The 13,839-nt window shown below is 39.9% G+C and overlaps 1 protein-coding gene across 1 annotated transcript; it reads left to right on the top strand.

Moving 5' to 3' along the window:
• The first annotated feature begins 13,224 nt into the window (after positions 1–13,224).
• Positions 13,225–13,809, top strand: LOC147990278 (uncharacterized). Its single transcript, XM_087526134.1, has one exon. The coding sequence runs from the start codon at positions 13,225–13,227 to the stop codon at positions 13,807–13,809; it is 585 nt and encodes a 194-aa protein (XP_087382260.1).
• Positions 13,810–13,839: the final 30 nt, after the last annotated feature.

Below are 13,839 nucleotides of genomic sequence, written 5' to 3'. Positions count from 1 at the left end.
CTCATTACCATTAACATGAAAAGTGACATTGCCTTTGGTGCAATCAATAACAGCCCCTGCAGTATTCAAAAAGGGTCTTCCAAGAATAATAGACATACTATCGTCCTCGGGAATATCAAGAATAACAAAGTCCGTTAAAATAGTAACATTTGCAACCACAACAGGCACATCCTCACAAATACCGACAGGTATAGCAGTTGATTTATCAGCCATTTGGAAATATATTTCAGTAGGTGTCAACTTATTCAAATCAAGTCTATGATATAAAGAAAGAGGCATAACACTAACACCGGCTCCAAGATCACATAAAGCAATTTTAACATAGTTTCTTTTAATGGAGCATGGCATAGTTGGTACTCCTGGATCTCCTAGTTTCTTTGGTATTCCACCCTTAAAAGTATAATTAGCAAGCATGGTGGAAATTTCAGCTTTCGGTATCTTTCTTTTATTTGTAACAATTTCTTTCATATACTTAGCATAAGGATTCATTTTGAGCATATCAGTTAATTGCATACGCAAAACGATAGGTCTAATCATTTCAGCAACGCGCTCAAAATCCTCATCATCCTTTTTCTTGGATGGTTTAGGAGGAAAGGGAATGGGTTTCTGAACCCATGGTTCTCTTTCTTTATCGTGCTTCCTAGCAACAAAGTCTCTATTATCATAATGTTGATTCCTTGATTGTGGGTTATCAAGATCAACAGCAGGTTCAATCTCTACTTCATTGTCGTTACTAGGTTGAGCATCAACATGAACATCGTTGTTAACATTATCACTAGGTTCATGCTCATTACCAGATTGTGTTTCAGCATCAGAAATAGAAATATCATTGGGATTCTCAGGTGTGTCTACAACAGGTTCACTAGAAGCATGCAAAGTCCTATCATTTTTCCTTTTCTTCCTTTTATAAGGACTAGGTGCATCAATATTATTTCTCTGAGAATCTTGCTTAATTCTCTTAGGATGGCCCTCAGGATACAAAGGTTCCTGAGTCATTTTACCTCCTCTAGTTGCAACTCTATTAGCAAAGTCATTATTTTTACTATTCAATTCATTGAGCAAATCATTCTGAGCTTTAAGTACTTGTTCTACTTGAGTGGTAACCGTAGAAGCATGCTTACTAATAAGTTTTAATTCACCTTTAACATTAGCCATATAAGCACTCAAGTGTTCAATCATATAAGAATTGCGTTTTAATTCTCTACCAAAATAGGCATTGAAGTTTTCTTGCTTAACCATAAAGTTATCAAACTCATCTAAGCACTGGCTAGCAAACTTAGTAGGAAGAATTTCAGCTTTATCATATATGTAGAGAGAATTTACCTTTACTACCTGTGTCGGGTTATCAAGACCATGTGTTTCTTCAGTAGGTTATGGATTAAAACCATGTATTTCTTCAACAGGCGGTAAATTAAGACCATGTATTTCTTCAATAGGAGGTAAATTTTTAACATCTTCAGCTTTAATACCTTTTTCCTTCATAGATTTCTTTGCCTTTTGCATATCTTCAGGACTGAGAAATAGAATATCCCTTTTCTTCAGAGTTGGCTTAGGAGTTGGTTCGGTAATTGGATGAGGAAGTATCCAATTATTTTCATTACTCAACATATTATTTAATAGAATTTCAGCTTCATCTGGTGTCCTTTCCCTGAAAATACAACCAGCACAACTATCCAGGTGGTCTCTCGAAGCATCGGATAGTCCATTATAAAAGATATCAAGTATTTCATTTTTCTTAAGAGGATGATCAGGCAAAGCATTAGGTAATTGGAGAAGCCTCCCCCAAGCTTGTGGGAGACTCTCTTCTTGAGTTTGCACAAAATTATATATTTCCCTTAAGGCAGCTTGTTTCTTATGAGCGGGGAAATATTTAGGAGAGTAGTAATAAATCATATCCTGGGGACTACACACACAACCAGGATCAAGAGAATTAAACCATATCTTAGCATCACCCTTTAATGAGAATAGAAATAATTCAAGGATATAATAATAGCGAGTTTTCTCATCATTAGTGAACAGGGTAGCTATATCATTTAATTTAGTAAGATGTGCCACAATAGTTTCAGATTCATAACCATAGAAAGGATCAGATTCAACTAAAGTAATTATCTCAAGATCGACAGAGAATTCATAATCCTTATCAGTAACAAAGATAGGTGAAGTAGCATAAGCAGGATCATATTTCATTCTAGCATCAGAGTTTTTTGTTTCAGCTTAGCTAATAATTTCTTAAGATCACTCATATCATTGCAAGCAAGAAAATCTCTAGCAGTTTCTTCATCCATAACATAACCCTCAGGAACAACAGGCAATTCATATCTAGGGGGGAGAGTCTTCATCATCACTTTCATCAATATTACCAGTTTCAATAATTTCATTCTCTCTAGCCCTAGCAAGTTGTTCATCACGAAATTCACCAAGTGGCACAGTTGTATCAAGCATAGAAGTAGTTTCATCATAAGTATCATGCATAACAGAAGTGGCATCATCAATAACATGCGACATATCAGAATGAATAGTAGGTGTAGGTGTCGCAAGCTTACTCAAAACAGAAGGTCAATCAAGTGTAGAGCTAGATGGCAGTTCCTTACCTCCCCTCGTAGTTGAGGGATAAATTTTTGTGTTAGCGTCTTTCAAGTTCTTCATAATGATAAGTAGATATAAATCCCAAGTGACTCAAAGAATAGAGCTATGCTCCCCGGCAACGGCGCCAGAAAATAATCTTGATAACCCACAAGTATAGGGGATTGCAACAATTTTTGAGGGTAGAGTATTCAACCCAAATTTATTGATTCAACACAAGGGGAGCCAAAGAATATTCTCAAGTATTAGCAGCTGAGTTGTCAATTCAACCACACTTGGAAACTTAATATTTGCAGCAAGATATTTAGTAGCAAAGTAATATGATAGTAGTGGTAACGATAGCAGAAGTAATAGTAGCAAAAGAAAAGTAAATAAGCGAAGAACAATATATGGAAATCTCGTAGGCAATGGATCGGTGATGGAGAATTATGCCGGATGCGGTTCATCATGTAAAAGTCATAATGTAGGGTGACACAGAACTAGCTCCAGTTCATCAATGTAATGTAGGCATGTATTCCGAATATAGTCATACGTGCTTATGGAAAAGAACTTGCATGACATCTTTTGTCTTACCCTCCCGTGGCAGCGTGGTCCTATTGGAAACTAAGGGATATTAAGGCCTCCTTTTAATAGAGTACTGCTACCTCTTGAGCACTGCGTTAGTTTTCCCCGAAGAGGAAGGGATGATGCAACAAAGTAGCGTAAGTATTTCCCTCAGTTTTTGAGAACCAAGGTATCAATCTAGTAGGAGGCTACGCGCGAGTCCCTTGTACCTGCACAAAACAAATAAATCCTCGCAACCAACGCGAATAGGGGTTGTCAATCCCTACACGGCCACTTTCGAGAGTGAGATCTGATAGATATGATAAGATAATATTTTTGGTATTTTTGTGATAAAGATGCAAAGTAAAATAAAGGCAAAGTAGAAAGCAAAGGAAATAACTAAGTAGTAGGAGATTAATATGATAAAGATAGACCCGGGGGCCATAGGTTTCACTAGTGGCTTCTCTCGAGAGCATAAGTATTCTACGGTGGGTGAACAAATTACTGTTGAGCAATTGACATAATTGAGCATAGTTATGAGAATATCTAGGTATGATCATGTATATAGGCATCACGTCCGAGACAAGTAGACCGACTCCTGCCTGCATCTACTACTATTACTCCACTCATCGACCGCTATCTAGCATGCATCTAGAGTATTAAGTTAAAAACAGAGTAACGCCTTAAGCAAGATGACATGATGTAGAGGGATAGACTCATGCAATATGTTGAAACCCCATCTTGTTATCCTCGATGGCAACAATACAATACGTGCCTTGCTGCCCCTACTGTCACTGGGAAAGGACACCACAAGATTGAACCCAAAGCTAAGCACTTCTCCCATTGCAAGAAAGATCAATCTAGTAGGCCAAACCAAACTTATAATTCGAAGAGACTTGCAAAGATAACCAATCATACATAAAAGAATTCAGAGAATATTCAAATATTATTCATAGATAGACTTGATCATAAACCTACAATTCATCGGTCTTAACAAACACACCGCAAAAAGAAGATTACATCGAATAGTTCTCCACAAGAGAGGGGGAGAACATTGTATTGAGATACAAAAATAGAGAAGAAGCCATCTAGCTAATAACTATGCACCCGTAGGTCTAAGGTAAACTACTCACACTTCATCGGAGAAGCTATGGTGTTGATGTAGAAGCCCTACGTGATCGATGCCCCCTCCGGCGGAGCTCCAGAACAGGCCCCAAGATGGGATCTCGTGGATACAGAAAGTTGTGGCGGTGGAATTAGGTTTTTGGCTCCGTCCCCGATCGTTTGGGGGTATGTAAGTATATATAGGAGGAAGGAGTACGTCGGTGGAGCAACAGGGGGCCCACGAGGGTGGAGGGCGCGCCTGGGGGGGGGGGGGTAGGCGCGCCCCCTACCTCGTGGCCTCCTCTTTTGTGTCTTGACATAGGGTCCAAGTCTCCCGGGTCTTGTTTGTTGAGAAAATCACATCCCCGAAGGTTTCATTCCGTTTGGACTCCGTTTGATATTCTTTTTCTTCGAAACCCTAAAACAGGCAAAAAACAACAATTCTGGGCTGGGCCTCCGGTTAATAGGTTAGTCCCAAAAATAATATAAAAGTGGATAATAAAGCCCAATAATGTCCAAAACAGTAGATAATATAGCATGGAGCAATCAAAAATTATAGATACATTGGAGACGTATCAAGCATCCCCAAGCTTAATTCCTGCTCGTCCTCAAGTAGGTAAATGATAAAAACAGAATTTTTGATGCGGAGTGCTACTTGGCATAATTTTAATGCAATTCTTCTTAATTGTGGTATGAATATTCAGATCCGAAAGATTCAAGACAAAAGTTCATATTGACATAAAAATAATAATACTTCAAGCATACTAACTAAGCAATTATGTCTTCTCAAAATAACATGGCCAAAGAAAGTTCATCCCTACAAAATCATATAGTTTAGTCATGTTTCATTTTCGTCACACAAGAATGCTCTCATCATGCACAACCCCAATGACAAGCCAAGCAATTGTTTCATACTTTAGTAATCTCAAACCTATAAACTTTCACGCAATATATGAGCGCGAGCCATGGACATAGCACCATGGGTGGAATAGAATATAATGAGGGGGTTATGTGGAGAAGACAAAAAAGGAGAAAGTATCACATCAATGAGGCTAATCATTGGGCTATGGAGATGCCCTTCGATTAATGTTAATGCAAGGAGTAGGGATTGCCATGCAACGGATGCACTAGAGCTATAAATGTATGAAAGCTCAACAAAAGAAACTAAGTGGGTGTGTATCCAACTTGCTTGCTCACGAAGACCTAGGGCACTTGAGGTGGCCCATTGTTGGAATATACAAGCCAAGTTCTATAATGAAAAATTCCCATTAGTATATGAAAGTGACAAAACAAGAGACTCTCTATCATAAAGATCATGGTGCTACTTTGAAGCACAAGTGTGGAAAAAAGGATAGTAGCATTGCCCCTTTTATTATTATTTTTTTATTTTTTTGGCCTTTTTTTATTTGGCCTTTTTCTTTTTTTTTCTTTGGCCTTTCTTTCTTTTTTTGGCCTTTTTTGGGACAATGCTCTATTAATGATGATCATTACACTTCTATTTATTTACAACTCAATGATTACAACTCGATACTAGAACAAAGTATGACTCTATATGAATGCCTCCGGCGGTGTACCGGGATATGCAATGGACCAAGAGTGACATGTATGAAAGAATTATGAACGGTGGCTTTGCCACAAATACTATGTCAAGTACATGATCATGCTAAGCAATATGACAATGATGAATGTGTCATGATGAACGAAATGGTGGAAAGTTGCATGGCAATATATCTCGGAATGGCTATGGAAATGCCATAATAGGTAGGTATGGTGGCTGTTTTGAGGAAGATATAAGGAGGTTTATGTGTGAAAGAGCATATCATATCACGGGGTTTGGATGCACCGATGAAGTTTGCGCCAACTCTCAATGTGAGAAAGGGCAATGCATGGTACCGAAGGGGCTAGCAAGGATGGAAGGGTGAGAGTGCGTATAATCCATGGACTCAACATTAGTCATAAAGAACTCACATACTTATTGCAAAAATCTACAAGTCATCAAAAACCTCGGTACTACGCGCATGCTCCTAGGGGGATAGATTGGTAGGAAAAGACCATCGCTCGTCCCCGACCGCCACTCATAAGGAAGACAATCAAATAAAACCTCATGTTTCAAATTTGTTACATAACGTTTGCCATACGTGCATGCTACAGGACTTGCAAACTTCAACACAAGCATTTCTCAATTTCACAACTACTCAACTAGCACGACTTTGATATTATTACCTCCATATCTCAAAACAATCATCAAGCATCAAACTTCTCTTAGTATTCAAAACACTCTTAAGAAAATTTTACTAACTTTGAATACCTAGCATATTAGGATTTTAAGCAAATTACCATGCCATTAAGAATCCCAAAATAATCTAAGTGAAGCATGAGAGATCAATAGTTTCTATAAAACAAATCCACCATCGTGCTCTAAAAGATATAAGTGAAGTACTAGAGCAAAACTATATAACTCATTATGTATGGCTCTCTAAAAAGGTGTGTACAGCAAGGATGATTTTGGTAAACTAAAAAGCAAAGACTCAAATAATACAAGACGCTCCAAGCAAAACACATATCATGTGGCTAATAAAAATATAGCTCCAAGTAAAGTTACCGATAGAAGTAGACGAAAGGGGGATGCCTTCCGGGGCATCCCCAAACTTTGGCTTTTAGGTGTCCCTAGATTATATTGGGGGTGACATGGGCATCCCCAATCTTAGGCTCTTGCCACTCCTTGTTCCATAATCCATAAAATCTTTACCCAAAACTTGAAAACTTCACAACACAAAACTTAAAGTAGAAAATCTCGTGAGCTCGGTTAGCGAACGAAAATAAAAGACCACTTCAAGGTACTATAATGAACTCATTCTTTATTTATATTGGTGTTATACCTACTGTATTCCAACTTCTCTATGGTTTATAAACTATTTTACTAGCCATAGATTCATCAAAATAAGCGAACAACACACGAAAAACAGAATCTGTCAAAAACAGAACAGTCTGTAGTAATCTGTAGCTAGCGCAAGGTCTGGAACCCCAAAAATTCTAACATAAATTTCTGGACGTGAGGAATTTATCTATTAATCATATGCAAAAATAATTAACTATATAGCACTTTCCAAATAAAAATTGCAGTAGTTCTCGTGAGCGCTGAAGTTTCTGTTTTTTACAGCAAGTGTAACAAGACTTTCCCCAAGTCTTCCCAACGGTTCTACTTGGCACAAACACTAATTAAACACAAAAACACAACCAAAACAGAGGCTAGATAAATTATTTATTACTAAACAGGAGCAAAAGGCAAGGAATAAAAATAAAATTGGGTTGCCTCCCAACAAGCGCTATCGTTTAACGCCCCTAGCTAGGCATAACAAGCAAGGATAGATCTAGGTATTGCCATCTTTGGTAGGCAATCCATAAGTGGCTCTCATAATAGATTCATAAGGTAATTTAATTTTATTTCTAGGAAATTGTTCCATGCTTTTCCTTAATGGAAATTGGAATCTAATATTTCCTTCCTTCATATCAATAATTGCACCAATCGTTCTAAGGAAAGGTCTACCAAGAATAATCGGACATGAAGGATTGCAATATATTTCAAGAAAAATAAAATCTACAGGCACATAATTCCTATTTGCAACAATAAGAACATCATTAATTCTTCCTATATGTTTCTTAATAGTGGAATCCGCAAGGTGCAAGTTTAAAGAACAATCATCAAAATCACGGAAACCTAACAAATCACACAAAGTCTTCGGAATCTTGGAAACACTAGCACCCAAATCACATAAAGCATAGCATTCATGATCTTTAATTTTAATATCAATAGTTGGTTCCCACTCATCATAAAGCTTTCTAGGGATAGAAACTTCCAATTCAAGTTTTTCTTCATAAGATTGCATCAAGGCATCAACGATATGTTTAGTAAATGCTTTATTTTGACTATAAGCATGAGGAGAATTTAGCATGGATTGTAACAAGGAAATACAGTCAATCAAAGAGAAATTTTCATAGTTAAATTCCTTGAAATCCATAATAGTGGGTTTAGCAACATCTAGGGTTTTAATTTCTTCAATCCCACTTTTATCAATTTTAGCATCAAGATCAACAAATTCCGAATTCTTGGAACGCCTTCTAGGTAAAGGTGGATCATATTCAGTCCCATCATTATCAAGATTCATATTGAAAAACAAAGATTTAATAGGGGACACATAAATAACTTTTAGATCTTCATCATTATTTTCATAGGAACTAGAAGAACACGCTCTTATAAAGGCGTCTTTCTTAGCACGCATCCTAGCGGTTCTTTCTTTGCACTCATCAATGGAAATTCTCATGGCTTTGAGAGACTCATTGACATCATGCTTAGGTGGAATAGATCTAAGTTTCAAAGAATCAACATCAAGAGTAATTCTATCAACGTTCTTAGCCAAATCATCAATCTTAAGCAATTTTTCTTCAATCAAAGCATTGAAATTCTTTTGCAAATTAATAAATTCTTTAATATTAGATTCAAAATCAGAGGGCATCTTATTATAATTTCCATAAGAATTGTTGTAAGAATTACCATAATTATTAGAGGGATTACTAGGATAAGGCCTAGGGTTGAAATTTCCTCTATACGCGTTGTTACCAAAATTGTTCCTACCAACAAAATTCACATCCATAGATTCATTATTATTCTCAATCAAAGTAGACAAGGGCATATCATTAGGATCAGAAGAAACACTCTTATTAGCAAATAATTTCATAAGTTCATCCATCTTTCCACTCAAAACATTAATTTCTTCTATCACATGCACCTTTTTATTAGTAGATCTTTCAGTATGCCATTGAGAATAATTAACCATAATATTATCTAGGAGTTTAGTAGCTTCTCCTAAAGTGATTTCCATAAAAGTGTCTCATGCGACCGAATCTAAAAGATTTCTAGAAGAAAAATTCAATCCGGCATAAAATTTTTGTATAATCATCCACAAATTTAAACCATGGGTAGGGCAATTACGTATCATTAGTTTCATTCTCTCCCAAGCTTGTGCAACATGTTCATGATCAAGTTTCTTAAAATTCATAATATCGTTTCTAAGAGAGATGATCTTAGCGGGAGGAAAATACTTAGAGATAAAAGCATCTTTGCACTTATTCCATGAATCAATACTATTTTTAGGCAAAGACGAAAACCAAGCTTTAGCACGATCCCTAACCGAAAAAGGAAATAGCTTCAATTTAACACTATCATTATCCACATCTTTCTTGTTTTGCATGTCACACAAATCAACGAACCTATTTAGGTGGGTAGCGGCATCTTCACTAGGAAGGCCGGAAAACAGATCTTTCATAACAAGATTCAACAAAGCAGTATTAATTTCACAAGATTCAGCATCGGTAAGAGGAGCAATCGGAGTGCTAATAAAATCATTGTTGTTGGTATTGGTGAAGTCACATAATTTAGTATTATCTTGAGCCATCGTGACAAGCAAGCAACTAACACACAAGCAAGCAAAAAGCAAGCAGGCAAAAAGAGGCAAATAGAGAAAGAGAGGGAGGATAGAGAGAGAGGGCAAATAAAACGGCAAGGGTGAAGTGGGGGAGAGGAAAACGAGAGGCAAATGGCAAATAATGTAATGCGGGAGATAAGGGTTTGTGATAGGTACTTGGTATGTTGACTTTTGCGTAGACCTCCCCGGCAATGGCGCCAGAAATCCTTCTTGCTACCTCTTGAGCACTGCGTTGGTTTTCCCCGAAGAGGAAGGGATGATGCAGCAAAGTAGCGTAAGTATTTCCCTCAGTTTTTGAGAACCAAGGTATCAATCCAGTAGGAGGCTACGCGCGAGTCCCTTGTTCCTGCACAAAACAAATAAATCCTCGCAACCAACGCGAATAGGGGTTGTCAATCCCTACACGGCCACTTACGAGAGTGAGATCTGATAGATATGATAAGATAATATTTTTGGTATTTTTGTGATAAAGATGCAAAGTAAAATAAAGGCAAAGTAGAAAGCAAAGGAAATAACTAAGTAGTAGGAGATTAATATGATAAAGATAGACCCGGGGGCCATAGGTTTCACTAGTGGCTTCTCTCGAGAGCATAAGTATTCTATGGTGGGTGAACAAACTACTATTGAGAAATTGACATAATTGAGCATAGTTATGAGAATATCTAGGTATGATCATGTATATAGGCATCACGTCCGAGACAAGTAGACCGACTCCTGCCTGCATATACTACTATTACTCCACTCATCGACCGCTATCCAGCATGCATCTAGAGTATTAAGTTAAAAAACAGAGTAATGCCTTAAGCAAGATGACATGATGTAGAGGGATAGACTCATGCAATATGATGAAAACCCCATCTTGTTATCCTCGATGGCAACAATACAATACGTGCCTTGCTGCCCCTACTATCACTGGGAAAGGACACCGCAAGATTGAACCCAAAGCTAAGCACTTCTCCCATTGCAAGAAAGATCAATATAGTAGGCCAAACCAAACTGATAATTCGAAGAGACTTGCAAAGATAACCAATCATACATAAAAGAATTCAGAGAAGATTCAAATATTATTCATAGATAGACTTGATCATAAGCCCGCAATTCATCGGTCTCAACAAACACACCGCAAAAAGAAGATTACATCGAATAGTTCTCCACAAGAGAGGGGGGAGAACATTGTATTGAGATCCAAAAAGAGAGAAGAAGCCATCTAGCTAATAACTATGGACCCGTAGGTTTGAGGTAAACTACTCACACTTCATCGGAGAGGCTATGGTGTTGATGTAGAAGCCCTCCGTGATCGATGCCCCTCCCGGAGGAGCTCCGGAACAGGCCCCAAGATGGGATCTCGTGGATACAGAAAGTTGCGGCGGTGGAATTAGGTTTTTGGCTCCATATCTGATCATTTGCGGGTACGTAGGTATATATAGGAGGAAGGAGTACGTCGGTGCAGCAACAGGGGGCCCACGAGGGTGGAGGGCACGCCTGGGGGGGGGGGTAGGCGCGCCCCCTACCTCGTGGCCTCCTCTTTTGTGTCTTGACGTAGAGTCCAAGTCTCCTGGGTCTTGTTTGTTGAGAAAATCACGTTCCCGAAGGTTTCATTCTGTTTGGACTCCGTTTGATATTCTTTTTCTTCGAAACCCTAAAACAGGCAAAAAACAGCAATTCTGGGCTGGGCCTCCGGTTAATAGGTTAGTCCCAAAAATAATATAAAAGTGGATAATAAAGCCCAATAATGTCCAAAACAGTAGATAATATAGCATGGAGCAATCAAAAATTATAGATACATTGGAGACGTATCAAGTACCGAAACAAAGCATCAACACATAGTGAATACATGAACTCCTCAAACTTCGGTCATCACCGGTAAGTGTCCTGATTATTGTCACTTCGGGGTTAATGGATCATAACACATAATTGGTGACTACAGACTTGCAAGATAGGATCAAGAACTCTCATATATTGATGAAAACATAATAGGTTCAGATCTGAAATCATGGCACTCGGGCCCTAGTGACAAGCATTAAGCATTGCAAAGTCATAGCAACATCAATCTCAGAACATAGTGGATACTAGGGATCAAACCCTAACAAAACTAACTTGATTAAATGATAAATCTCATCCAACCCATCACCGTCCAGCAAGCCTACGATGAAATTACTCACACACGGCAGTGAGCATCATGAAATTGGTGATGGAGGAAGGTTGATGATGACGATGGCTACGGATTCCCCTCTCCGGAGCCCCGAACGGACTCCAGATCAGCCCTCCCGAGAGAGTTTAGGGCTTGGCGGCGGCTCCGTATCGTAGAACGCGATGATTCCTTCTCCCTGGATTTTTTCTCCCCGAAAGTGAATATATGGAGTCTAGGTTGAGGTCAGTGGAGCGTCAGGGGGCCCATGAGGCAGGGGCGCGCCCCCACCCTCGTGGACAGGTGGAGCCCCCCTGACGTGGATCTTCCTTCCAGTATTTATTATATATTCCAAAATAATTCTCCGTGGATTTTCAGGTCATTCCGAGAACTTCTATTTCTGCACAAAAATAACACCATGGCAATTCTGCTGAAAACAGCGTCAGTCCGGGTTAGTTCCATTCAAATCATGCAAGTTAGAGTCCAAAACAAGGGCAAAAGTGTTTGGAAAAGTAGATACGGTGGAGACGTATCAGAAGCCAACGCCAAGCGCAGAAGCACCACCGTCGTGGACAATGAACTGACTCCCATTGTTGACCATGACTGACAGAGGCCGCCGCAACCATCGTTCTCCTCCTCGATTGGTAATCTGTGTATTGAATCACTTAGCAGTACATGTGTAGTTCCAATTTTGTTCATACCTACCCTTCAAATTTCCTGGGTGCTATTGTTCCCATAAAAGTAATTTGTTATAGCCTCCATTATCCAACAGAATATCAGCTTGTATTTGTGCATCGCTCCTGTATCGCGTTGTGCTTGGGTAGGTTTTTCATCTGCAATCAATAGTGTGGCAAATTATGGAAAGTTTTTTAGAACTAGCAAGATGCCCATGTGTTGCACGCATCAAGATGCATTTGTATGAGTAGTTTATCTTGTGGGAGAAAAGGATGAACGAGGGAAAGCCTTATTTGCAAATCTGGAGAGGGGTGTGGGTATCTTTTTGCAAAATTGCCATTGTTTCCTTCCTATCTGTCAGATATAAATGGGACGACCTATATTGCAGGATGGCAGACACACCATCATCACCAACTCTGTTTTCTATAAGAAAAAAGTAGAGAGTAGAGAAGTAGAGATAAATATTAAATTTAAAATAAATATAGTAGCAGAGAAGAGAGTAGAGATAGCAGAGACGTCGGGAAAGGATTGCGCGCGCGAGAGAAAAAGCGGTCGGGCATGCGCTAGTTTTGGCATGCGGCGTCCGGCGCGCTTTATAAAATCCAACACCCTCCCACCGCTCTGCCCCTTGCCACCGCTCTCTCACCGCTCCGTGCCTCGCCACCACTCTCTCCCTGCTCTTTCTCGCCTCGCCACCGCTGCGCCACAATGCCGCCGCGTCGCCGGGAAACTTGGGGATACCGCGGCATCCATGCGCGCCCCTCTGGCGGCTTCTCCGCCGAGATCCGGTTCCGCGAGATGCACCTCAGCCTCGGCAATTTTGACACCTCCAACGAGGCCGCCCGCACGTACGACGCGGCGGCGTGGCGCCTCTGGTGGCCTCATAGAACATTGAACTTCCCCAACATCCCGACACGGGAGCGGGCACAGGAGCTCGCGCCTCTGCCGCGGCTTATCACCGACGAGGATTGTCGCGACAACCGGAGGCGGGAGCACCATCTCGGCATCGCCGAGATGGACGAGGAAGCCATGGCGCTGTGGCGCCAACACTTCCTGCAGGACATCATCAACGATCACGAGTTCTACGTGCAAAGGAGGGAGGAGAGGGATAAGAGGAGGGCGGAGCGAGCCGCCTATCGCGAGGACAAGCATAGGCGAAAAGCGGACGCTCAATTCAACATGAGACTAGGAGCAGCATCACCCTGGGAATTCGACAACGATTGGTATCTTCACGCCTACAGTCAGACGTCGGAGGAGGACATCACCGAGGAGGAGTCGGACAACGAGGAGTAGTTGAATAATCTATTTTTTTATCTATCTATG

Source organism: Triticum urartu, chromosome 1A (genome assembly GCF_056163025.1).
Source record: "Triticum urartu cultivar PI428250 chromosome 1A, HENAU_Tu73, whole genome shotgun sequence".
In the NCBI taxonomy this organism is placed as follows: domain Eukaryota; kingdom Viridiplantae; phylum Streptophyta; class Magnoliopsida; order Poales; family Poaceae; genus Triticum; species Triticum urartu.
Note: the sequence above shows the minus strand (reverse complement) of the source record. Positions and strands in the feature narration are given on the sequence as shown.